This window comes from Microtus oregoni, unplaced genomic scaffold, assembly GCF_018167655.1.
Source record: "Microtus oregoni isolate MIOR12 unplaced genomic scaffold, Mior012 000013F_ref0000133, whole genome shotgun sequence".
Taxonomy (NCBI): domain Eukaryota; kingdom Metazoa; phylum Chordata; class Mammalia; order Rodentia; family Cricetidae; genus Microtus; species Microtus oregoni.
In genome coordinates this window covers 38685507-38712573 of record NW_024543072.1, presented here as the reverse complement: position 1 = coordinate 38712573, position 27067 = coordinate 38685507, and the positions used below count along the sequence as shown (strand labels likewise).

Below are 27067 nucleotides of genomic sequence, written 5' to 3'. Positions count from 1 at the left end.
TCAGCTACTCATCCTCAGAACTCAAACATCATCTACTCTATTAGACACTGAATACTCAGATTCAATCTTTTTAATTTCATACTTCCCAGAAGATGTTTTATTGGATATTTAACTCTCTGTGAACATCTGCTCCAAAAGAGAACAGAGGGAAAAATGGGCAAAACTAATTCCCATAATATCTGGCTGCATTAGCAGAATTACAGGACCTGCTAGCACATCGTATTAACAAGAGCCCAGAATCCAATCAATCAGCTGTCATTCTACTGTGCTTACATGAAATGCAGGCTCTAGGAAGACTCCGTAGAGCTTAGCTACAGCATAAAAAGTCACTTCTGGACATCCTATCTCTTCACCTCCCCTAGTATGCAAGAGCCTTCCAATTGGCATGGCCACATCACACAGTCTCCCTATCCTTTGGATCTCTCCTTGAAAATGGGTAAAGAGCCTGACCAGATCATCAAGAGGGGTGTTATCTTCCCACAACCCCACCTTCCTGATTCTAGAGATCATACCAAGCCAGAACTCCTTCATGGGGTCCCCAAAACCCTCTACATAACTCCGCCAACGCTTGAAGAAATCCAGCTGCCCAGTGTTCCGTCTCTGGAAGACCTGTAAAGGAAAAGAATGTCTTGTTCTCTTATTGAACCGACATAACTGCAGGGCCAGGAAATGCTAGTTGTATTTTTCATGTGGCTCTGGGAGTCAAGAAGAAACTATGAACCCCTACATTTCCTAAAATGGTACATGTTTATTTTTCAGAAACAAATTTTATCTATGTCTCAGTATATTGACGATACTGTCTATTATATTCATAAGAATTTAAGGCAAAATGTGCATTCCAGGTATGAAGAGGTATAGTACCTAACAGGGAACATTGCTACCTTCAAGAAACTCCAATCATAGAGCACAGAAAAACTTGGGAGAACCAGTAATATATTACTAATAGTTGGGTGTGTGGGATAGAACATTCCAGGTCTTTGCTGTCTCTGACATATAACCTTAAAGCCTTTGACTCAATTGGAGCATGATATATTTGTATTTTGTCTTTTATCTTCCACTTAAATAGTTTGAAAGTGGGAATTATTTTAATTCACAAGAATCCTAACATAGCAAGTATCTAGTATTTATAGAACAACACAAGTTCACTCAACAAATATTTATCAAGCATCTACTAAATAGTAGAAACCATGCAAGGTGATGGGCAAAATGAATACAGCAGAACTGGTTTCTGCCCAAACAGATCAAACAGTTCAGTAAATAAGAAAGATATTAATTAAATAATCAAATGAATAAGAATTCAATTAAATCAGTGATGAGAGTTATGAAGGAAAGGCACAGCAGAACTGCACCTACACAAAAGCCAAGAACGCTCCCCTGGGAAATAGCCGAGGGCTGCAGGGTAAGCAAGAACATCAGGAAGAGAAAGGAAGGCTGGGCTGTCGGTGGTCCTGGGTGTTCATTAGGAAGGGATAGGAGAGGAGGCTGGGATGTGGGCAAAGGTCAGCCCTGGTGGGATTCAATTTGGTTGAAGATGGTGGCCCATTGTATAAAAGCAATTGTAATTTTGGAGACTTCTAAGCAGGAAATGGGATCTTTCCCAGGTCCTTCTGGCTGCAGTGTAGAGAAAAGTCTGGCCAGCGGCAAGAGTGGTAGGAAGGTTACCAGTCTGGAGACCACTGCATTGTGCTGTTAAAAGCAGATGGTAACTTAGACAAGAAGCCACCCTGAGAACGGACAGAAGTCAACAGAATGTAAGCTTGGAAGGCATGGTGACAGACAGAATATGGACCTGAAAGAGGAGAGCCAATAGTGAGAGCTCATACACACAGCTTGATTGGGTTTGGAATTCCAGTCCATGTTTTTGGGGTCTTGACAAACTACACAACTCCACCGCAGGCACTGGTGTTCTATAGGAGTTTGGATTGCAGAACTGAGTAAGTATTCCTCAGCTTCTTACAGAAGGGGATGCTGAGAGGGGCAGCTTTTTGAGCGTATATCATAAGTTCATTTGGGAGCACTGTGGGAGTTGGGGTTTGTTCGTTTTTCTTCCTTCTCAGCTGTGCTTTAGTCAAACCTAGGTTCTCGTGAGCGCCAAGCAAGAGCTCTACCATGAGGCTGCATCCCTGGTCCAGGACGAATTCTTTTTGAGGTTTCCTGGTGAAGAGAGGTCTCATGTAAACAGCTGGAGATTCGGGTATAAAGAGAGACCTAGGCTTGATTTCTAAGGAGGATGCATGTGGGGGAAATGGCAGGAATTCACCGAGTCATTGGACTTTTCTTGTCCCAAGAACACAGAACTTTTTCCAGCTTTCTCTGTAGTTAAGTAAAAGCTGTGTGTTTCCAGCCAAAAGGACAAGAGTAGGTGGAGTTTGCCATGTTGTCTTCCACTGCCATGTGCCATAGTAGAAGCCACAAACCGAACCAGCCCAACCACAAAATGGAAGCAGCCTGAACCGCCGAGTCACCACTCTGAGTGGTGACTGCCAAACCTACAGAGCAATGCACACATGAGCAAAATAGCTCCTGGATTTGAGCATGAGAACGGGAGAGTGGTTTGTCACCTCTGCAGAACCATTCTGTCCTAACGAATACAAAGATCCACCAAGACTCAGGGGGAAATGAAGGCAACAGGGGAGGATACTGCCATCTAGGAAGAAAGTCAGAACCTAGATCTGCAGGGTGCTCATGGGCATGGGTGATTTCATTAAGGAGTAAAGAAGCAACTAAGAACACAGAAAGAAAACTAGAAAAGTGGGTAATCACAAAAGCCACAGAGAGAAATAATGGTCGGCCGTGTCCAATACCGATGAGCGGTGAAGGGATGTAAGAGCCAAACTCCCTGGGAGACAGTGACATGGAAATCACCCACTTCTTCAGCAGGGGCTGTGTTAGGGAGACAGGGAGCCAGGCTGGGATGAGCTGAGGAGCAAATGGGAAATGAGAAAATGGAGACTGATGTGGGTTCTATATCAGACAAATGGGTTGCTTTCTTTCTTTACAAAAAGATCTCTAGTCCAAAAAGAAAAGTCAGTTCCCCTTGAAGAAAAATCAGAGTCCTTTTATGAAATAAACTTGAGAAGTCCCTAAACCCAAACACACCGGTGCACAGTATTGAAAATGGCAATGTGTATCATTCCACTTGAACTTGAGAGCCAAGCTAAAAGCCATCCTAGCTCACTCAGTAATGATTAGCGACCACTTACCGAAGACTAGAATTATAACTCTGCTTATTTTTTTCCTTGTATTCATCTAAATGAAGAAGTCCCAACACAAAATCCTACCCATGGTGTTAAATCTGGTAAAGGAAACCTGATGGTTGTGTGATCTTTACATTCTAGGAGGAGTGAGGGAGGAGGTGAGAATCCTGCTCAAGCCCCACATGGACGCCCATATAAACTCCATTCGCAGCACCAGTAAGCCTTGTGGCCTAGGAGGTCCTCAACAGAGACACCCATGGGAAGAGAATATTCCAGGCTCCAAGGCAGCCACAGACGCGGCCTGGCGAGGGGAGAGTGAGTCAGTCCTTTTGGTTTCTGATCTCAGCCAGCTCACTGTAAAGCAGAGACCTAAGCGGGAAAGAGAAGTCCACACAGCATTTCTGGGAAAACTAGATGAGAAGGCACGCGTCTTACAAAAATGTCCTAGGAATGGCAACACGCTGATGAGCAAAATTTAGGAAAAACCATTGCACGCAGTATCAACACTGTCCATCAGCACTGCTGTTCTTACTCTCCTTTCCTCAGCTACCCACTCATTAAACTTCCCTATTCTTTTTTCCCCTTCACTCTTCATTCACTTACTTTATAACAACCATTTACTGGACATCGGCTGAGTGCCGGATCTGAGGAAAAAGTAACGATGCCATTTCACAGATGGCAAAGCTCAGAAAATTAGCCATGTTCACACAACCATTTGGTGACCCAAAAAAGGATAACACACAATCCCATCATTCAGTAGGAACATTTGAAGATCTAACCCTTCCAGCTCTATTTCCCAGGTAGCATTTCTGAACACTTGGAAGACCTGTTTCCTGGGGAGAAGCCTGTGTCAAGCCTGCTCCTGGATTCTTCTTGTATCACCGACAACCGAATCCTAGCTGGATGTGGTACTGACACTTACTTATTTGTATATCCACTGTGCCACTGATTCTGAGCCTGCCCTTCTCAGGATGCATTACCAATGTCTCTATCTCCAATCAATGAGCAGGTTTTGGGTTTGGGTTTTGTTTTAAATAATGCGCCAGTGTGTCTAGGGAAGCCAATTCTGGAATCTCCACACTTACTAGATGTATCCTTGATTAAATTGGCTAATTTCATTTTTAAGTTAGCTAGTTTCATCCCCCCGAAATACAAGGTCTCAGTGTAGCCCAGGCTGGTCTCAAACTCACATGTAGTCCAAGGATGATCTTGGACTTCTAACTCCACTCCCTTTACCTCTTCCCCCCACGGGCTAGCATTACAGTCATGGACATCACATCCAGTTCTCTGTGATGTCAGAGAATAGTCCCTGAGCGTCACACGTGCTAGGCAAGCAATTTTCCAACTGAGCCACAAGCACAGCCCATGCTTCACCTCTCTAAACCGTCAGGTCAAGGTACAGCTGGACCCCATCGCCCAAGAGCTTCAAAGGAGGCTTCAGGAAGGTGAGCAAACCATGAAACAGCAGAGTCGGGCACGGATAACAATAAGCTGTTATTATATCTCAATAATTGTTAGTTTGTATTTTATTCTATCATCTTTAAGTGTACCGACCACACAGATAATTTATATATCTTAGTTTGGTTGAGGCATTTGAGAGATTAAGATGCTCTGTAATGAGCTATGTAAGAATAGGAAAATGTCTTAAGAGGTGGTAAAGTATCTTAGGAGGGTTCTACAATCCAGCACCGTCATTGTGCTGGAGACATTACTCATTGTCTTGAATGACTAAATCAGGAGAGAAAAGTCAAGGTTGCATTTAAATGCCTGTGGAAAGAGCCTCTGCTGCAGCCCTTAGACTTCCAAGATGGAAAGATTGGAGACTTCTAAGTGTTCTCTGATGTTCTTTCCAGTCTCCTCCTGGCAGTCTGCGTTACCTCAGGGCAAAGGCCTCTGTCTGTTCATCGAATTAGGTTCCTGCTGCCTGGGACACAGAACAACTTCCATAAAAGGATTTAAAAGCTCAGAGGAAACCTGGGTCATCTTTCAGGGACAGCTGACCCTTAGAGACCAAATAAAACACAGGCTGACTGAATTCAGTGGTCCTATAGCTGACTGTGTTTGAGTCAGGCTCATTTGCATGGTTGTACAGAAGACAAGGTCCGTGAAGTCGGCCATCCATCGGCTTGTTCATTGCTGTGTTGTCAGACAATGAAACAGTGTCTGACACAGTAGCTGTTTACTAAATATCTGTGCACTATTTCATGGGCTGTTCAAGCAGAGGGACGAACCTCTCTCTCTCTCTCTCTCTCTCTCTCTCTCTCTCTCTCTCTCTCTCTCGGTTGCTGTAGATAAATGACTCCTTCGCTGTATAAGCTTGGTTTTCAAAAAGGCCACACTAAACAGTACGGACAACCAGCAAATGGTCAATTACAAGCACAATGGCAGAAAATTGGGCTGTGGGCCAGAGTGGGCTGATGCATAGAGTTACAATGGTGTTGATGAAAAGCAGCAGGCACAGCCCTATGGGTCTGTTCAGGTGGGAGACCTCCCGTGTTACAATCTGCTGTGTTATTTTAGCCTTTCTGCCATCCAACCAATTGTTGGATTTGTTGGATGAAATGGACTTTCAAGTATTCTTTGCCACTGTGCAGATATTAAGTTTTCTTCATCACCGCTCATCAGATGATATCATTTCACCTGTGGCTGCTCAAAGAGCCCTGAGCAAACATGTAAATGAACAGAGTTGGGCACTAGGAGACCAGGCTTTCTCTTTCCCACAATGGGTGGCAATGCACAGCAGGTGAAGGCTGCCTATAGTTTAAGAAAATAAGAGCCTGCATCAGTTCAGACACAGGGAGAAGCCAAGTGAAAGAGAAAGAACAATCTGCCTGCAATCTTCAAAGGTTCCCCATAGGACTGAATCAGCAAGCCATGACAGGAGTGGTGTAGTGTAAGCAAGATAATAAGACTTCCAGATAGAAGGGGACAGTTAGACACAGCCCAGGTTTACCTGACTCTGGCCTCAATCTTTCAATTCAATATTAGAATTGAATCATATTTATATATATATTAGAATTGATCATATTAGAATCATATTTCTATCCTGCAGAGCCAAAGTCTAGACCCCAGACCAGGTCCCAGTTCAGAGGACTGATCCATCAAAAAGGCCATAAATTTACATCTTGGTCTACCTAAGATAAGCCATCAGAATACCCAAGGATCTAGCAGGCATGACTCCTGGAATGTGGCTCTAGCAACATCACTGACATGTATGACCTACTCAACCATGTAAGCTTCAGTGTCTCTCTTTGTTAAGATAGGGATAATAATCCTCTCACACTAAAGCATCATGTGAAGGTCTAGTTTTTTAAAGTATTTTGAAGAACTATGCCTGTCACAGGACCAAATTAAGCCCTAAATTCTTTCCTTACAATGGGATAAGATCTCTCTGCAAACAACTGCAAGTCATTAAAGCTCCTTTCTCCCACTGGCAGAGAAGAAAGAGAACCTCCCTAGGGCAGCAGTGACCATCTCCCTAGATTAAGAAAGAAGGTATTCCACGGGCACCTCTGGGCACCATTAGGACTCACAATCCAGCCGCCTCCATCCGTGTCCATGTCACAGTACACCTGCATGGGCTGATTGGCGTCGCCATTTAGGTAGATCGTGTAGAGGCCACTGGCAGCATCGGTGTTCTGCTGAACCTGACTGCAGTCTGAGGGGTGTGGATAACGGGCATCCACTGAGAGCAAGCAGGACAAAGTCATTAGAAGGGAGGGAAGGAAGAGGAAACAATGCAGCTTTCCCTGTTACAAGGCAATTTACTTTGTTCAGAAATCATTTCATAGCATCCTACACTACCTTGCTTCTTCCAATTCTTGACTCACATGTTAGTGTTCTCACTCCCTCTGCTCCCATCAATTCTGCAAATGCACCTTTAAGTGAGGTTTGTGTCGCTCGATGTCCTAGGCTAGCTCTCCCCCGTGTAACACTCAGTTTTGCCCTCATTAGTTCCTTCACTATGGGGTGGATTTGTTTGGAATCCATAACCCCATCTTTATTTCTCCATAACTCCATGCCCCCCGAAGGCCTCTCCAATGCCTGTCTCTATTTATTGTCATTTAAAGGGCTTGATTCCACATTACCTGTAGAAAGGGTGGTGGATACACTTCGACTCCGGCGATCACCCTTAAAGGCAATCAAGGAAACAGGGTAGGTGACACCCTGTTCCAGGTCTTGCAATTCAAACCTCTGCTGACCTCTTTGAAGCTGCACTTCCTACAAAGGAGGTAACAGACAATAGGCAATTCAGTTTCTCTTTCCAGCACCCTGGGCATCAACAGCGTTGACTAACATGATGTTAGAAGCTCTCCAAGAGTTCAGTGGCAGCCCAGAATCCCAGTGAGTCTCAGTCACTTCCCTGGAGGGCCATGCCACGGAGAGTTGGCCCTGCTAGAAAGGCTAGCTGAGAGCCAAGTCCATGCACCGCCACCAGCCAGGTTGCCTAGGGATCTGTGCCTTCAGATATGGAGAGATGATGACTATAGTGGTGCTATCAGCAGCAAGCTGACAATGCTAGACTAAGAACATTTAAAAAAAAAAAAAAGAGGCAAAACCGGTCATCATCATCAGATCTGTGAGACAGAGAAGTAGTTGGTATTTGAATAAATTCTTCTGAACATGTCTTACTCTATAAACATTGGACTAACTCTCCAAGCTGGACAGTCAGATGCACTAATTGTAATAATAAATAAATTAGTATCCTTATTTTTTCTTTCTTATTTCTTATTTGTCTTTATTTATTGCCAAAGAGAGATAATGACAATTTTCTATTGTCCAAGTTTGAAAACTTTGCTGGATTTCAGAGATCCTTGGAGAAGGTTAGCCCTTGAAATAATGGTCATCCATTTAGTCAGTGAATATTTATTGGTGGCCAAGAATGGTGACACACACTTCTGACCTTAGCTGCTTTCAAGACTGAAGCAGAAAGAGTTCAAGTTTGAAGTCAGCCTCGGCAAGTTAGTGAGACCTTGTCCCAAAATAAAAATACTGAAAAGAGCTAGGCACATAGTTCAGTGGTAGAGCATTTGCCTGACACATACAAGGCTCTGAGTTCAAGACTAACTATCACCAAAAATAAAATAAAACAAAAAATTCACACCAACTACATGCTAAGCACTATCCTAAATGCTTTAGATACAAAAATAAACAAAACAGAAAAAAATTCTCAGTCCTCCTGGAACTTAAAAGTGTTAAGCAGATCCAACAATTTATAGAAGGGAAGGAGGGGCAGGGGGAGAAAGAAGAGGAGCAGCAGCAAGAAGAGGGGGTACAAGAGGAGGAGGGGCAGGAAGAGGAGGGGCAGGAGGAGCAAAAGGTGCTACAGGAGGGGTACAGAGCAAGAGTTGGTACAGGAGGAGGAGATGCAGGAGGAGGGGCAGGAAGACTAGGAGGAGGGGAAGCAAGAGGTGGTTCAGAAGGAGCAGGAGGAAGAGGAGGAAAACAGAGGGCACCTAGTACGCACACCTCCCTGAGTTTGAGCCCCTAGAATTGCAAGATAGGTGATGAACAAGTGAATGGTAAAATGGGGTCTATGCCCAGGCAGCAGATGTGTCGTAGTCAATAGGAGCAGGCACGGAGGTTAGTTCTTACAATGAGAACATAGTATTCACAAATAGCGTGGCTTAGCAGTGAGGGAATCAACCAGTCAAGCTGGCTTGTTGTACAGGGAACTCCTCATACCTTCACTGTGCCGTTCGGGAGCTGGTAGGTCAAAATGTAGCCATCGATTTGAGCAGAGGGGGGCGTCCAGGTCAATACTCCACCAGAATGTGTGACACCAAATGGACGGAGATTTTTGGGAGGGTCAATTTCTGTAAATGAGTAGCCAGGTAACAATTGTTCTTAAAATATGCATAATTTTAAGTGATCTTCTTTCTGTATATTTCCCCCTTTCTCTCCCTGCCTTTAAGCAGTCGGTAGTCCTGGTCTTGCTCGGAGCCTCCCTAGCCTTTGTTTCTAAAAGTGCAGATCTGTAGAAGTGGAGGGTTTAGGAATATGGCTTTGAGTAGTCTAGAGGGGGAGACCCTGGACCTCGTTTCCCCAGGAGATTCCCAGAGTGGTAAATAGAAACAGTGTAATTTGGCACTTTGGTTCTCGGTGGTGGCAGAGCTTCCTGTGTGATTTGGAAGGATGAGAGCCACAGGCTGGAAAGGACCCTGCACACAGAACCTAGGGACCGCTCAGAGGACACTGTCTGGAGAGGAGATGAAAAGATGTCATGCTGTCAATGTCCAGCACTGAGAAACCCCAAAACTTACATGCTGAGATTAGGAGCCTTAATATGTAAGGGGACTGAGAATAAAATTAACTCAATATAAAAATAGAAAATTCTATTTCTTGGGCTGGAGAGATGGCTCAGAGGTTAAGAGCACTGACTGCTCTTCCAGAGGTCCTGAGTTCAATTCCCAGCAACCACATGGTGGCTCACAGTCATCTGTAATGAGATCTGGTGCCCTCTTCTGGTCTGTAGCATATATGTAGGGAAAATGCTGTATACATAATTAATAAATAAATCTTAAAAAAAAATGAAAATTCTATTTCTTAAACATCTAAATGTGTGGCCTTCATATATACCCAGTACAGAAACAAGAGATAGTGTTTATGTTAAAGCAGAAAGAAATTGGGTGTGGTCACGCATATCTCTCATCCCAGCACTCAAGAGGCTGAGCCAGGAGGATTTCAGAGAGTAAGGCCGATAGAATCAGACAGACTCTGTTTCAGAATGCGAGGTGGGAGAGCTGTTAGCTAGGAAGAGTGCAGACAAGAAAGGCTTTTCTTTTTCTTGCATAGACTTGCCCACTCAGATGCCAGAGGGTCACACAGGCATGTGGACTTGTACCAGAGGGCATGCACGGGTCTGTGAGCATCTACCAGAGGGCATGCATGGGTATGTGAGCATATACCAGAGGGCATGCATGGGTCTGTAAGCATCTACCAGAGGGCATGTCTGGGTCTGTGAGCATGTACCAGAGGGCATGCATGGGTATGTGAGCATATACCAGAGGGCATGCCCGGGTATGTGAGTATGTACCAGAGGGCATGCACGGGTGTGTGAACATACACCAGAGGGCATGCACGGGCATGTGAACATACACCAGAGGGCATGCACGGGTGTGTGAACATACACCAGAGGGCATGCACGGGTGTGTGAGCATACACCAGAGGGCATGCACGGGTATGTGAGCATACACCAGAGGGCATGCACGGGTGTGTGAGCATACACCAGAGGGCATGCACGGGTGTGTGAGCATACACCAGAGGGCATGCACGGGTGTGTGAGCATACACCAGAGGGCATGCACGGGTGTGTGAACATACACCAGAGGGCATGCACGGGTGTGTGAACATACACCAGAGGGCATGCACGGGTGTGTGAACATACACCAGAGGGCATGCACGGGTGTGTGAACATACACCAGAGGGCATGCACGGGTATGTGAGCATACACCAGAGGGCATGCACGGGTATGTGAGCATACACCAGAGGGCATGCACGGGTGTGTGAGCATACACCAGAGGGCATGCACGGGTGTGTGAGCATACACCAGAGGGCATGCACGGGTGTGTGAACATACACCAGAGGGCATGCACGGGTGTGTGAACATACACCAGAGGGCATGCAGGGGTGTGTGAACATACACCAGAGGGCATGCACGGGTGTGTGAACATACACCAGAGGGCATGCACGGGTGTGTGAACATACACCAGAGGGCATGCATGGGTGTGTGAGCATACACCAGAGGGCATGCACGGGGATATGAACATACACCAGAGGGCATGCACGGGTGTGTGAGCATACACCAGAGGGCATGCATGGGATCATACACCAGAGGGCATGCATGGGATCATACACCAGAGGGCATGCATGGGATCATACACCAGAGGGCATGCATGGGATCATACACCAGAGGGCATGCACGGGTGTGTGAGCATGTACGTGTAGACAAGGAAAACAAAAGCTCAGCAAAAACACTAATTTCCACCAACGCTGGTTAGAATCTTCATATTTTTTAAGCAAACAAGATATGGATGGAAATTTCCATTTTGAAAAATATCATAAAAGGCGATTTTAATTTAGAACTTCCCAAAAAGCCATCTCCAGGCTATTTTCTCCCCAGTAGCATTTCAGCTGAGAACTGAATTGCAGTGTTTTAATAGAAATCAGACAGCTGTTGTTTTGAATTAGGTTGTTTTGACAAATTCTGAGTCTCTGTAATATCAGCTTGGTTTGATTTTCTAAAGCACAGCATCTGGCATGGATCATACTTTATCCATCACATAGAGAGACTGGATTTCCTTCAGAATTTAAATAGTTTAAGGTAGTTTCGGCGTCCTCCTCTTTGATTAACAACTGTGGACTTGGGATGTCTGACTTGGTTACGTTCATATCTCTATGAAGCAGGAAGATAAAAGTTACATTACTGTTCTTACAGTTGGGAAAAGTGGGGCTGGCAAAATGGCTCTGGCGACAGGTGCTTGCCACCAGGCTTGACAGCCTGAGTTCAGTCCCAGATCCTACACAAAGGAGGGGAGAACCAGCTCCTATAAGTTGTTCTCTGACCTCCGCATGTGTGCTGTGCTCACGCCCACACACACATTCACAGAAAGAGAGAGGGAGGGAGGGAGGAAGGGAGGGAGGGAGGAAGGGAGGGAGAGGACGGAGGGAGAAAGGGAGCAGGAAGGAAGAAGGGAAGAGGGAAGGAGAGAGAAATGTAATTTAATTATTTTAAATTGGGGAAAGGAAAAGAAGATAAAGGAGGAAGAGGGGATGAGCAGGAGAGAGGAAGAGAGTAATGAGATAAGGAAGGAGGACAAGAACCATCCATTGCTTTTGGAGAGCCGCACAGGAGTCCGGGGAGTCTGGGACAAGGGGAAAGGTAATTTGGGATTTGTTTGGGTTTTGTTTTACACATAGTTTCTAAAGTGATTTTTTTGGTCTTATATTTTTTAATGTGGGGTTTTAAAATGCTAGCTAATTTTAACTAATAAAAACCATCAAGAGATGTACGGCATCTCTACTGACCACAGAGGAGACCTTGTTCAGAACGCCTGAAGGGATCACAGACATTGGATCCCAGGGAGGCCCAGTTGCACAATGCTCGTCTATGCCCAAAGGCCCCGTCACACACATTCACATGCAACCCAGGCACCGTCGGTCATCCACAGATGATGACACGGAGGAGGATGCTCCACCATCATCTCCATCTCCACCTTGAAAGACTGAAACTAGAACTTCCTGCTTCTTTCTTTTCCCAGTAGGAACTGAGACCCAGCCCAGTTTCTTATTCAAAGCCGGGGCAGAGATCCTGGCATCTGGGCTCAGCAGATAAGCCTGGAGAAGAATTACTTACACAACCATGGCACCATGTGCCCTCCATCCTACCCGACCTGTCAAAGGACTACCTCAAAAAGATAACTATGAGGCTGAAGGAAAGGCTCAGTGGGCAAAATGCTTCACATAGATGCATGAGCATCTGAGTTCAGATTCCTACTACCTACAGAAAAAACTAGGGACAATAGCACATGTCTCAGGGTAGAGGAGGTAGAGACAGGCAGATCCCTTGAGCTTTACTGACCAGACAGACTCGCCAAATCAAAGAGAGACCTGATGTGGGATGTCCTTCTGTATATGTGTTGCTTTAATTGGTTGATGAATAAAGCTGCTTTGGCCTATGGCAGGGCAAATTATAGCCATGCTGGAAGAGATATAGAGACAGAGCAGGCAGAGTCAAGGAGATGCCATGTAACTACCAAAGGAAGAAGACACCAAGCCTTACCGGTAGGCCACAGTCTCATGGTGATACACAGAATAAAGGAAATTGGGTTAATTTAAGATGTAAGAGCTAACTAGAAAGACTCCTAGGCTATTGGTCAAACAGTATTGCAATTAATATAGTTTCTGTATGATTATCTGGGTCTGGACAGCCGGGAAATAAATGAGCAGTCACCGGCTACAGAGACCATCTCAAAAAATAATGTGGAAAGCAACTGACCCCCCATGTCTACTTCTCCATGCACATGCATACATGCACATGAATGTGTAAACACATAAACACCTAAACAAGGTCAATATGGAACCACTTAGGAAAACATCTTTAGATAAAGCCATCAGCCCCACTCGTCCCCTCCTCACCCTATCCACAGGGGGAGATTCACTCTGGGCAAGAATGAAGTTATCACAGTACCTGTTAGGGCCTTTGTGTCAGCCTTCTTGCTCTCCCGGGCCCCCTTCTGGGCCCACACATGGATGGTATATTCCATGCCTGGCTTCAGACCCGTCAGGACGGTACTACTCTGATCCTTTGACACTGGAATCTCTTTGGTCTCTCCATCCGCAGAGGTGTAGCGTACCATGTACTTGTCAATGGTGGCTCGCACTGGGTCCCAGGAGATGGTGGCTGTATTCTCTGTTACCCGGTTGGTCACCAAGTTCTTGGGGCTGTCAATTTCTTTTTTTAAGATTTAAAAAAGGCTGGCTTTAGAAACATGGAAAGGCATCTCACCACTCCTTCCACAAGAGTTATTCCATTTGAAAGAGCTAATAACAGTGTAATTATTACTGGTATAATTTTATCATTAATAGTGGTATAATTTTCATGAATACAGGAGTAAAGCAGATATGGGACCCACTCCTGAAATTCCCACAGTTCAGAGACAAGAAGAGCACAGATTCAAGCACAGCCTGGGCCACATAGTGAGGCCTTATTTCAAAAACTAAATAAATGAGTGGGGGAGGAAGGAAGAAGGAAAGATGGAGGAAGAGAGAGAGGGAAGGGAAGGGAAGGGAAAGAAGGAAGGAAGGAAGGAAGGAAAGAAGGAACCTATTTTAAAAACTAAATAAATGAGGGGGGAGGAAGGAAGAAGGAAAGATGGAGTAAGAGAGAGAGGGAAGGAAAGAAAGGAAGAAAGGAAGGAAGGAAGGAAGGAAGGAAGGAAGGAAGAAAATACCTTTAAGAGCCCCCCAGTTTCCAAGTTTCCATTTTCCAGGGAAACAAGACACTAGATATTACAATAGAAGGAACCAGGTCTTCTCTATATTTATCAATCTGGAAACATTCTCTCCTGCCCAGTTTCACCAGCATAACAATGAAAATCTGAACTAGCTAAACCACTGAAATCATGGTTGGAATAACCCTATAGACTCTACCCATGGCACCTACTCTGCATCCCCAACTATCCTCCAGCCCCTTGACTTATAACTACATCTTGGATCTGAGAGAGAATTCTGAAAACTGATGTGTGTAACATTCAAGTCATGCCCTGACCTTCCCATTGGCTGTTAACCAAGTAAATGAACACAGTTCTCTAAGGGAGACTGATGCACAACAGCCAAGGAGCCTGGGCCCCCAGCACAGAGCGAGCTGCATGAGCATGCCAGCCCCAAGCACGTACACTCTGTCCTATATAAACTGCAGTCTTGCTTAGTTAGCCTTCCCTTTGGTGTATCTGACAATGTATCCCACGACTACGACTCACACCATCTAAGCCCCGTGCCTTCCAACCCACTGATTAATCTCTAGACCTGCGCCGTTGTCATGTGTCCTTCGTAGGGTTTATCAAAATTTACAGTTACAAATTTTCCTTTTGTTTATTGCCTGTCTCTCCCACTGGCTGTCAGGAGAGCAGCGGACATAATTTTTTGCCTATCACTGCATCCCTAGACCTGGCACTTGAATGATGGCGATGAGAAGTTAGCTGCTTATTGGACACAGGGTCCCCGCTTCCCAGGGTGATGTTTGTTTGTGACACAGTTTCTATTAGGTTAATTCTAATGGAACAGCTTGTCTCAGAACAGTTCCTTAACACAATAACTTTAGAACTTTTATATTTACTTTACATTAGTTCTGTAATTTTCAGTAGCTGGGAAGCATTAACAATTAAGGACATATGCTGTAGAAAAAGTTTCAAGACATTATGGGACCACTTAGCAGCGGGTCTATTACAGTACTTTGTTCTCTTTAAAAGTAAATTGAAGTTTTGTTTTTTACATCAAAGCCTTCAGTGTGGTTTTAAGAAGTAGAATGTTTTAAAGGCGATTAGGTTATGATTAGGTCTGCTCTAACAAAGGGACTACCATCATCCCACAGGAGCAGGAAAGTCAGCTCGGGTCAGGGCTTAAGTTCAAGACCTCCTGCCCTCCCTTTGTCTTACATCTGCTCATTTGTCTATGTGTGTTATGTTACAGGACAGAGGCCACAAGACACTAGGACTCTTGTTTTGGGCCTTTCAGACTCTACACCCATAAACCCAAAAACCTTCTGTTGTTTACAACTTTCCTCATCTCTGACAGGCATTCTGTATGTCAGAAGAAATAGAGGAAAGTGCCCTCCTAAAACAATTCAGTCTCTGGCATCACAGACCCCAAAACATGTGTGTCACCATCCAGCAGTAGCAGATGAACCTCTATTTATTAACTGAGTTTGCTCATCCCTTACCATTTATTTCACATCAGTGTAAGAACAGGAAAAGAACACTTTATCTTCCCCTGCAGGTTGCAGTAAACAACAGTCCTTACCTGTGGGAGCCTTGGTGTTGGCCTTCTTGCTCTCCCGGGCCCCCTTCCGAGCCCACACTTGAACGGTGTACTCCACTCCGGGTCTCAAGCCCGTCAGGACGGTGCTGCTCTTCTCCTTCCTCACTGGAACCTCCCTGGTCTCACCATCAGCGGAGGTGTAGCGCACCATGTACCTGTCAATATCAGCCTGCACCGGGTCCCAGGAGATGGTGGCTGTATTTTCTGTCACCTGATTGGTCACCAGGTTTTTGGGACTGTCAATGTCTATGAGGAAAAGTCTTAGTCAGTATGTGATATTGGCTCAGCAAGATGGCTCAGTCAGTAAAGGCGATTGCACGGAAGTGGGGCACCCTGAGTGTGATCCCCAAACTGATGGAAATGGAGAAGGAGAGAATTAAGGCTAGATAGTTATCCTCTGACCTCCACATATGTGCCATGGCCTGTGTGCCTACACACACACACACACACACACACACGCACGCGCGTGCACCAATGGTAATAATGATAGCAGCAACAGCAAATAAATATGCACCATTCAGTGGGCCAGGTTGCAGGTGCAGACACTGCTGGTCTTGTTGGCTGGTGAGAGTTTTCATTTTCTGCGGTTTTCCATCCCATCTACTCCCATTTTGGTGAGGGTTTGTTCATTTGCTATCTGATATTTGTCTTTTATTTCTGCTCCATGCATGCACCTCTCTTCCCAGGAAAGTTTCCCAACCAAGACACCCAACCAACCAGAATCTGAAAATCTAGGGTATGACTTCTACTAGAAGTTTAACAAAACTAATTTCTTATTCATTTAGTAAGTAATATCAAGACTGCTCTATATACAAGGCCTGCTACAGGCAATATACAGAGGATTCAAGTTGAAGACCTTGGTTTTGCAAACAAAAAGGAGAAACAGGCTTCTGTCCATTAGCAAGACATTTACTGTCCATTAGTAAAGACAGTAAAGACTTATCATCTACAGTGACAAATTTGTTTTACAATTAAAATAAAACTTGGATGTTAAAAAGCAAACCTTTCCTTGCAACAGCAGATAGAAAAAAATCTAGAATCTTAAAGCAAAATGTACTTTAAAAAAAATATTTTCTAGTATCCTTCTAAAAGAAACCAAAAACAACATCTCTAGAAAAAGATCCGAGCACCTAGAAGAGGAACGGTACACAGTCAGCCGGACAGTTTGGAGACCGTTTGGAGAGTCCAACACCTAAGGAACCAGCTCCAAGGAAGTAAAGGTGGTGTATGAAGCTGGTTGTGGGAGAAATAACCCTGCTTTTCCAAAAATCACCAATGTCATCTGTGTCAGAGGAAGAAATTAAAACTCGATGTGACAGCCATCGTACCTCTAAACTATGCTGTCCATTACCTGTGTGAGCTTTGGTGTTGGCCTTCTTGCTCTCCCGGGCCCCCTTCTGGGCCCACACTTCAACCTTGTATTCCACACCGGGCCTCAGGCCCGTCAGGACAGTGCTCCTCTGGTCCTTCCCAATAAGAAATTCCTTGGATTCTCCATCAGCAGAGGTGTAGCACACCACATACCTGTCAATGTCGGCCTTTACCGGCTCCCAGGAGACACTGAGAGTGGTCTCTGTCACCTGATCGGCCACTAGGTTTTTGGGACTATCAATATCTGAAAAGAAAAGTACTAGTCAATAAACACTAGAATAGACACTGAAAATTGAGGCCATTTTGTTTGGGCTGAGTTTCCTGTTCTTATATCCAGGACAGCCAAGACTGTTACACAGAGAAATCTTGCCTCAAAAAACAAAACAAACAAAAAAGATAATCTGACAAGAAACTTTGCTACATGGGACAATGGAATGGTTACCATATCCAGAGTTAGTAGGGTTGTGTTCTAATCCCAATCCCAGAAGAACAGCTGATAGAAAATACGTTTTTTTTAATAGTCAGTAGACAAAGACTCTCATCCCAGTCTGTCACTGGGCAGCTATGAACGTGGACAGCTCAGCTGCCCTGAGTGTGCCTCAGTTTCCTTTTTCATAAATGGGGACCTTAACCTATGTTATAAGGTAGGTCAATTTTCCAGGAATATTGCATGAATCAAATCCCACCTTCATCAACTATCTATTTGTCTTGGAAAAATCAAAGATTTCACTGGATTTGAGGGTTTTGGTTTTTTATTATAAAACTGGGGGGTACTATCTACTCAACAGATTACTTTAAAGAGAGGAAGAAGCCCTTATTTATTCCTAGTGGGTATATAAATTAGTATAAACACTATATGTATGTACTAGCATAATAAAGGACTAAATAAGAGGATGATACAGTAGTTCTGCTCCTAGGCATATATGTCTTTGAAAACAAACTTGCACACAAATGCTATGGCATCATTACTCATGAGAGTAGAAAAGAAACAATTCATATATTCACAAATGACAAATCAATAAACAAAATGTCATATAGCCAGTCATACAATGAAATATTCACTAACAAAATTAAGAATGGATTCATACTAGAATGTGGAAGATCCTGAGGAATACAGTTTAATGAAAAAAGTAAATCACCAAAGGCCACATGATATATGAATCCATGTATAACAAATGTTCAGCCTCATCAGAGAAGTTTCTTTGTATAATGGATATAAGTTAATACAGAAACTCACAATTGGCCGCAGTACAGAGGAGAAACGTTTATGCAATGCTCGACCACAAATGTGACATCTATATCATACACACCCTGACTTAGGGACCATTGAGGAAGAAAGAACAGAAAGACCATAAGAGCCAGAAGTTGCAGAGGACCTGAACAAAAACAGTATCTTCTGGATGTAACAAGACCACTACAGTCATGAGCTCAGCAGCTGTGAGTGCCTGCGTAAGATAGGCACAACATGAAGCCAGTCAACATTCCAGCATGAATGGAAATTGGACTCATGGAACCTGATGCCCAGTTGAGGAGTTGTTGATGGGTTGTAGGAAAGGGTCTTTAAGTGTGTGGCTTCTGGTAGGTCCACCATGGATGGCCCCATACCCGTGAGTATGTGGGCAGTATAGATTGGATTTAGTGGATTATAAAGAAGGAGGAAACAACAACCCAAGCTTGGGAGAAGGTGAGGAGTGGGGGTTGCATCTGGGATGAGTTAGGGGAAGAGCAGGGAATAATCAAAATGCACTCTGTGCATTAGGAGCTTCTCAAGAATTAGCAAAAATATACTTTTATTTAAAAAGAAATGTCCCGAGCAGAGAAACCTATAGAGACAGACAGCAATTATTACGTAAGGCTGCAGGGAAAGAGGATGGGAAGTTGCTGATGATGGGTATGAGGCCCCCTCAGCTGATGATGTCACTGAAATAATGGTAGTAGTTATATAGTTCTATGAATATTTCAGGAATATGCTAAATCCCTTGAACTGGACTCTTCCAGAGGGTGGATTTTAGTGTGAAAATGCATCTTGGCAAGGCTGTTCCTCTTGAAGAGGAAACATGGATGAAAATTAGAATCATCAACAGTTCTTGTAGAGAATTAGTCACAGGATCTTCAGAGTAGAAAACACAGTACCCAAGAGGGTTTCTTTTCTAAGGAACCAGTGTCCTCCCCTATCCCAAAGTGAGCACAGCAAAAGCCACTGATTTCAATGAAATATATAATTCACAGATCCTAGCAATGCGTTTTCTTTCCAAGAAAGAAACTGACCACAAAGGAAACAGACATTTTGATAAACAGTGGGTGGATGTGCCAATCACCATTGAGCTTCGGGAGCCAAGTGAAGAGGAGAATATGAGTGATGGAGGAAGGTCATTGGCTAATAAAGGCACTGCCCTGGCCCATTTTATTGGTTAGAGGATAGGTGGGAGGAGTAAACAGAACAAAATGCTGGGAGGAAGAGGAAGTGAGCTCAGAGTCTCGACAGCTCTCCTCGTGGGAGCAGACGCCTGAGAGAGACGCCATGCCCCGCTCCCAGCATGAAGCTCCGACCCAGGATGGACATAGGCTAGAATCTCCCCGGTAAGCGCACCTTGGGGTGCTACACACAGATGATTAGAAATGGGCTAAATTAATATGTGAGAATTAGCCTAGAAGAGAATGGGCCAAGCAGTGATTAAAAGAATACAGTGTCCGTGTAATTATTTCAGGGCATAAGCTAGCCGCCGAGCAGGCAGCCGGGGTGCTGGGGACGCAGCCCCGCTGCCCTTACTACTTCATATGGCGCCCAACGCCACCGCTCTTATTACTTCATATGAGGTTCAAAATAGTGTGAACTAATGTATTAAATATCATAGAGAGATGATGTGGGAGATATGACAAAAGCCTGCCCCTCTGATCTTTGACAATCATTGGTTTCTTCCAAGGCCAGAGAAGGAATATCAAGTGTCCCCCCACCAAAGGCTTACCATGAAACATGTCACATCCTCAAACTTCAGTGTTCATACCTGTGGGGGACTTGGTGTTGGCCTTCCTGCTGTCCTGGGCCCCCTTCTGGGCCCACACATCAACCTTGTACTCCACGCCTGGCCTCAGGCCCGTCAGGACCGTGCTGCTCTTCTCCTTAGACACGGGCACCTCTCTGGTCTCGCCATCAGCAGAGGTGTAGCGCACTATGTACCTATCGATGTCAGCCTCCACCGGCTCCCAGGAGACACTGAGAGTGGTCTCTGTCGCCTGGTCAGTCACCAGGTTTTTGGGGCCATCAATATCTAAAAGGAGAAGAACTGATCACTAAAGACTGGATGCAGGCACCAAAGAATGAGAGTATTTGTCCTGGGCGGGGAGACTTTCCAGTCCCTACAGTTTCCCCACACCCTATGTGCATCTTCAGTGTTTCATGGCCGGAGACCTGGTCTCCACAGCTGAGCTCAGAGCCTCAAGGAGGCAGCGCAGGAGAGCAGAATGGGTGCTGCACCCAAATGGACTGGCTTCTACCTGAAGAGGCAGAGCTGAGGGGCAGGAGGCACCTTAGGTTTTAGTCAGCAGACTGAGGATCTCATCCCGGCTCTGCCATCAGCCTGGGCAACTGGTACCTGACCAATTTCCTCATTTGTAAATGTGAGCCTAGGTTAATAAATTATAAGATAGCTCAGTATTGCATGAATATTTCTGAAATCAAACCCATGAGAGATCAGCTATGTGACTTACAGAAACTACCCACTTCATAGAACTGGAGGGGAGGGGGCTCTCAACTGTAAAGCAGAGACATTGACTCCTGCTCTGCCAATTCAGCAAACACTCTGAGGACAACATAATCCTCATCTGTTGCTAGTGGACAAGTAGAATTCTATCACAACTTTTTCCTAGTAGATTACTGTTAGAAATACCAAAGGATCCTGTAATTCCACTCTTAGTTGCATACTAAGAAAAGTGATAGCACATATATGCATAAAACTTATACTCAGAAAGGTGGGAATACAGTGAAGCACTGGCCTAGCATGCACCAGGCCCTAGGTTTGATCCTCAGCATTGCACACACAAAAATATTTATATTACAGATGTCCTAATCACATCCTTCATAATAGACTTTGACAACTTAAAATAATCCAAATGTCAAACAGCTAACAAACTGAAAAGTGAATGTGATGGCATGTACTATGAAATACTAATTGGCATATTGATACATGTTATCACACAAATAAAGCTGGCAAATGAAAGGCATCTCACCAGAGGCCATTAGATTATAAACCCAGCAGAGATGCAGAAACAGAGAACTCTATCGAATAGACAGACAGCAATTGTTAGCAGGCTTGGAAAGTGACTGACAAAGGATGTGAACTCGAGCTCAGTACTTTTTGGTAATGAGAACAGACTATAGTCATAGACTCCAGTAATAGTTACAGAACTGTGAGCACACTAAATTCACTGAATTGTATAATTTAAAGGGCAAGTTTTAATACGGAACTATCTCTTAATATGGCTGTTCTTAGCAAATGTGTGAGCAGAGATGAAAAGGCTATGTGAAATACCAATTACCAAATGCTATGTGAAATACCAATGGCGCAGTCCTCAGAATGGAACACAGTACTCAGAAGAGGGTTTACCACTAAGAAAACAACATCCTCTCCTTACTCCAAAGTGATCACAGGGAAAGGCGTTTTCCTGGAGTACTTAACCTCACAGACTCTAACATACATACACACACACACACACACACACACACACACACACACATCCTTTCTAACTCTTCAATAAGAAATATTTTGAGATTGAGCACAACGGGAATACTCAGCTGAAAGAACCCTGCGGAGGAGTCACCCACCATCGGTTCTTTTCCTTTCATTCAGGAGAGCAAACCCAGGACCTTGTTGATGCTATGCAGGACTATATTCCTGAGCTATATCCACAGCTCACCACCAATCTCTACGAGGCTGAAGTATAAGGCTGCACATGAGGTCCTCATTAAGAGATAATATGTCCCTAAAAACACCTATTTTTTTGACAAAGAAGCCAAAATTACACAATGGAAAACGAAAGCATCCTCAACAAATGGCGCTGGCATAACTGGATGTCAACATGTAGAAGAATGCAAATAGATCCTTCTCTATCACCATGCACAAAACTCAAGTCCAAGTGGATCACAGACCTCAACATAAATCCAGATACACTGAAGGTGATAGAAGAGAAAGTGGAAAGTAGCCTTGAACACACTACCACAGGAGACCACTTCCTAAATATAACACCAGGAGCCCAGACACTGAGATCTACAATTAATCAATGGGGCCTCCCGAAACTGCGACACTTCTGTAAGGCAAAGGACACAGTCAATAAGACAAAGCTGCAGTCTACAGAATGGGAAAAGATCTTCACCAATCCCACATCATTTGGGCTAATCTCCAAAATATATAAAGAATTCAAGAAACTAGACATCAAAATATCAAATAATCCAATTAACAAATGAGGACTGATGATGTGGGATTCCCTTCTGTATGCTATAAATATGTTTTATTGCCATTGGTTAATAAACAAGCTGCTTTCAGCCAATGGCTTAACAGAATATAGCCATGATGGAAGAGAGAGAGAGAGAGAGAGAGAGAGAGAGAGAGAGAGAGTAGGCAGAGTCAGGGAGATGCCATGTAGCTGCCAAAGGAGAAAGACGCCTGCAGGAGCCCCCCAGAACCTTGCCAGTAGGCTACGACCTCATAGTGATGCACATATTAATAGAGGTGGGTTAATTTAAGATATAAGAGCTAGCTAGAAATACCCTTAAGCTATTGGTCAAGCAGTGTTTTAATTAATACAGTTTCTGTGCAATTATTTTGGGTCTGGGTGGCCAGGAAACAAACAAGCAGCCTCTATCTACATACTGATCTAAACAGAATTCTCAACAGAAGAATCTCAAATGGCTAGGATACACTTAAAGAATTGTTCAACATCCTTAGCTATCAGGGAAATGCAAATCAAAATGACTCTGAGATACCGTCTTATACCTGTCAGAGTGGCTAAGATCAAAAACGCTAAGGACAGCTTATGTTGGCAAGAATGTGGAGTAGGGGGAACACTCTTGCCCTGCTGATGTGAGTACAAACTTGTACAGCCACTTTGGAAATCAATATAACAGTTTTGCAGAAAATTGGGAATCAGTCTACATCAGGACCCAGTTATACCACTTTTGAACATATACCCAAGGATTCTCAATAATACCACAAAGACACTTGCTCAAAATTATGTTCACAGCAGCATTATTCATAATAGCCAGAAAAACAACCTAGATCCTCCTTAACCCAAAGAAAGGATTTTTAAAAAATGTGGTACTCGACTGTAAAAAATAATGGCATCATGAAATTTGTAGGCAAATAGATGGAACTAGAAAAAAAATGATCCTGAGTGACATAACCCAGACTAAGAAAGACAAACATGGTATGTACTCACTCGTAAGTGGATATTAGTTATAAGGGATAACCATGCTACAATCCACAGCCCCAGAGAGGTTAGGTAACAAGGAGGAAAAAAAGAGGGATGCATGGATTTCCCTGGGAGGGGGAAATAGGAGAGCTCTCCTGAGTAAACTGAGGGCAGGATTTGGGAGGTTGGTAATGGGATCATGAGGAATAGGTTAGGTGGGTTGGGGGTTGGGGGCAGGATGGAGTGGGAGAGTGGTGAAAGACATGTCTTGATGACAGGAGCACATTTCAGGGTGAGGGAGGACCACAGCTAAGACCCCTAGCAATAGTGGAGAAAGAGCCTGAACTGGTCGTCTCCTGTAATAAAACTGGTGACTACCCTAATCATCATCATAGAGCCTTCATCCCGTAACTGATGGAAACGAATGGAGAGATCCACAGCCAAGCACTAGGGGAATCCTGTTGAAAATAAGGAGGAAGGATTGTATGAGCCAAGAGGGTTAAACTCATCACAAGGGAACCCACAGAAACAACCTGGGCTCATAGGAGCTCATAAACTCTGGAGCCTTCATAAGATCAACCTAGGCCCTCTACATATGTGTGACAGTTGTGTAGGACTCCTAACAGTGGGACCAGGGCCTGTATCTAAGGCTGGAGCTGACTTTTGGGACCCTACACTGGGTTGCCTAGCCTAGCTTCACTTGGTACAAAGGGAGGATCTTAGTCCTACCTGAACTTGATATGCAATGCTTTGCTGACACCCATAGGAGGCCTGCCCCTTTCTGAATAGAAACACAGGAAGAGTGGATGGGAGAGGGGCAGAGAGGAGGTGGGGGATGAAGAGGGGGAATGGGAGGAGAGGAGAGAGAGGAAACTATGGTTGGGGTATAAAATAAATGAAAGTTTTAATTAATAAAAATGATAATAATAAAAGAGAAGTAGCATTTATTGAATATTATTTAATTAAACATTTCTTATTATTATTTGATTAAAAAGAGAGATATCAAAGGCACTGAGAGATGCTGGAAACTGTATGATAATATTCTGCCACTCTTATTCTCTCCAAATCACTGATTTGGATCAATAGTCATGAAGGAAACCACACATAACCTCCCATATGCATAGGATGATAACAGTCACGTTCTCAAGGAATAATGTCCATTACCTGTGGGGGCTTTGGTGCTGGTCTTCCTGCTCTCCCGTGTCCCCTTCTGGGCCCACACGTCGACCTGATACTCCACACCTGGTCGCATGCCCGTCAGGATGGTGCTTCTCTCCTCCTTCCCAACAAGGATTTCCCTGGTCTCTCCATCAGCAGAGGTGTAGCGCACCACGTACCTGTCAATGTCAGCCTCTACTGGGTCCCAGGACACAGTGGCAGTGGTCTCTGTCACCTGCTCAGTCACCAGGTTTTTAGGGCTATCGATATCTAAAAGGAAAAACTTGATCATTAACCCCTAGTAAGCAAACTGAGTGTGATATCTCAAATCTGTAGACCCATTATGCAGAAGGCCAAGGCAGGGAAGCATGAGATGATGGACTTGAGATCAACATAGGCTGTTCAAAAAGACTTTGTCGAAACACAGACATGCACACACATGCATACACACACACGCACACACATGCACACACACATACCAGCCACCATTAAGAATAGGCTGAGCATTCCTGTTCTTACAGTTTTCCCATCTCCTGTACTGTTTTTCAGTTGATTAGTGGACAGAGATCTTGTCCCCACAACTACTCTTGGACCCTTAAGGCAGTAGCCCAAGATAGTGAAAACGGCAATGTACTCAGAATTAGAGAAGCTGGATTGCACTTCCAGTGCAGTGGCCTTAAAGACCTCAGCAGCTGACTAAAGCTCAGTCTCCTCACCAGTTAAACTGATTCCTAGATACATGCAGAGTAAGATAGTACATTATTTCTTGGGTATTTTATGAATCAAACCCTACGAATCATCCACTAACTGTGAGAATTGCAGAAATAATGTACTCTCCTAAATAGAGAATTCTCAGCTGTGAATGGAAACACAGATTCCTGCTCTACCAACACAACAGATTCTTCTCACGACCAACTAAATGGAGAAAATTACTCTTACTTTGCTTGTGTGTATGTAAAAAGGCACAACCACTTTGGAGATTAGTTTGGCAGGAACTCAAAAATTAAATATACAGAATTAACAGTTCAGTTCTAATACATCTACCTAAGAAAAATGAATGCCCCAGTATCATTTTTCATGATATTCAAAACATGAAAACAAACAAAATAGCCACCAAGACAAACTAGCAAATAAATGTGTGTATCTATACAAACAAATATTAATTTTAATAAAAATAAGTGTCAATGTATGTTATAATACAGATGAACCTGAAACTATGTTTTGTGTAAGAAGTAAACAATACAATGCCACATATTGTGTTAATCCATGTGTTAGAACTGTCCATAACAGAGAAATCTAGAACAGATAGCAGTTGCTACCAATGGGGAGGGAATGAGCAATATCTGGGAATGCGCATCATGTTCCTTATTGTGATGAGAATTTTCTAAACATACAATCTAAGAGTTGGCTGATTCTGTGACTCTGTAATAGTGAAAGCTGAGCTGTATATGCTAAAGATTGAATTTTGTACGTAAAGACATCTTAGTAAGGCTATTCTTGCAAATGAAAGAACTGAAAAGCCTTAAAATTATCCACTGCTGTTATGATGACTGCAAGCCTAGGCTTGTCAAAATGGAACACACAGTACTCAAAAGAGAATCTACTCCCTAACAGAACAATAAATCCTCCCATGCCAAGAAAATCCCAGAAAAAGCTATCTCCCTGAAGCACTTAGCTCCTAGATGCCGAACCATATGCTTTCTCTATGCCATTTCACCTTCCGGATAGAACAATTCAGTGATTGACAGTGAGGGAAATGCACAATTAGAAGAACAGCATGGAGATGTGAGCAGTCATCAATCTTAGTAAGACCAAAACATGAGGTCTGTATCTCCAGATTAAGTGTAAAGGACATGCAGGGATGGTGTGGGAGATCTGACAGAAGCCTGTCGCTCTCATCTTCTACGAACATTACTTTCTTCCAAGGCCAGAGAAGGAATATCAAGTGTCCCCCCACCAAAGGCTTACCATGAAACATGTCACATCCTCAAACTTCAGTGTTCATACCTGTGGGGGACTTGGTGTTGGCCTTCCTGCTGTCCTGGGCCCCCTTCTGGGCCCACACATCAACCTTGTACTCCACGCCTGGCCTCAGGCCCGTCAGGACCGTGCTGCTCTTCTCCTTAGACACAGGCACCTCTCTGGTCTCGCCATCAGCAGAGGTGTAGCGCACTATGTACCTATCGATGTCAGCCTCCACCGGCTCCCAGGAGACACTGAGAGTGGTCTCTGTCGCCTGGTCAGTCACCAGGTTTTTGGGGCCATCAATATCTAAAAGGAGAAGAACTGATCACTAAAGACTGGACGCAGGCACCAAAGAATGAGAGTATTTGTCCTGGGCGGGGAGACTTTCCAGTCCCTACAGTTTCCCCACACCCTATGTGCATCTTCAGTGTTTCA

At 44.1% G+C, this 27067-nt stretch overlaps 1 protein-coding gene across 1 annotated transcript in view; it reads right to left on the bottom strand.

The window, feature by feature from the left end:
• Positions 1-27067, bottom strand: part of Tnn (tenascin N) — a 62803-nt gene that overhangs the window by 11187 nt on the left and 24549 nt on the right. The window contains exons 9-18 of the mRNA XM_041662841.1: positions 26675-26938; positions 24674-24937; positions 20110-20373; positions 17085-17348; positions 15716-15979; positions 13386-13649; positions 8883-9013; positions 7286-7418; positions 6731-6882; positions 513-609 (exon numbers count right to left, since the gene is read on the bottom strand). Coding sequence (XP_041518775.1) covers positions 513-609; positions 6731-6882; positions 7286-7418; positions 8883-9013; positions 13386-13649; positions 15716-15979; positions 17085-17348; positions 20110-20373; positions 24674-24937; positions 26675-26938 — 2097 coding nt within the window. The remainder of the gene's footprint in view (positions 1-512; positions 610-6730; positions 6883-7285; positions 7419-8882; positions 9014-13385; positions 13650-15715; positions 15980-17084; positions 17349-20109; positions 20374-24673; positions 24938-26674; positions 26939-27067) is intronic.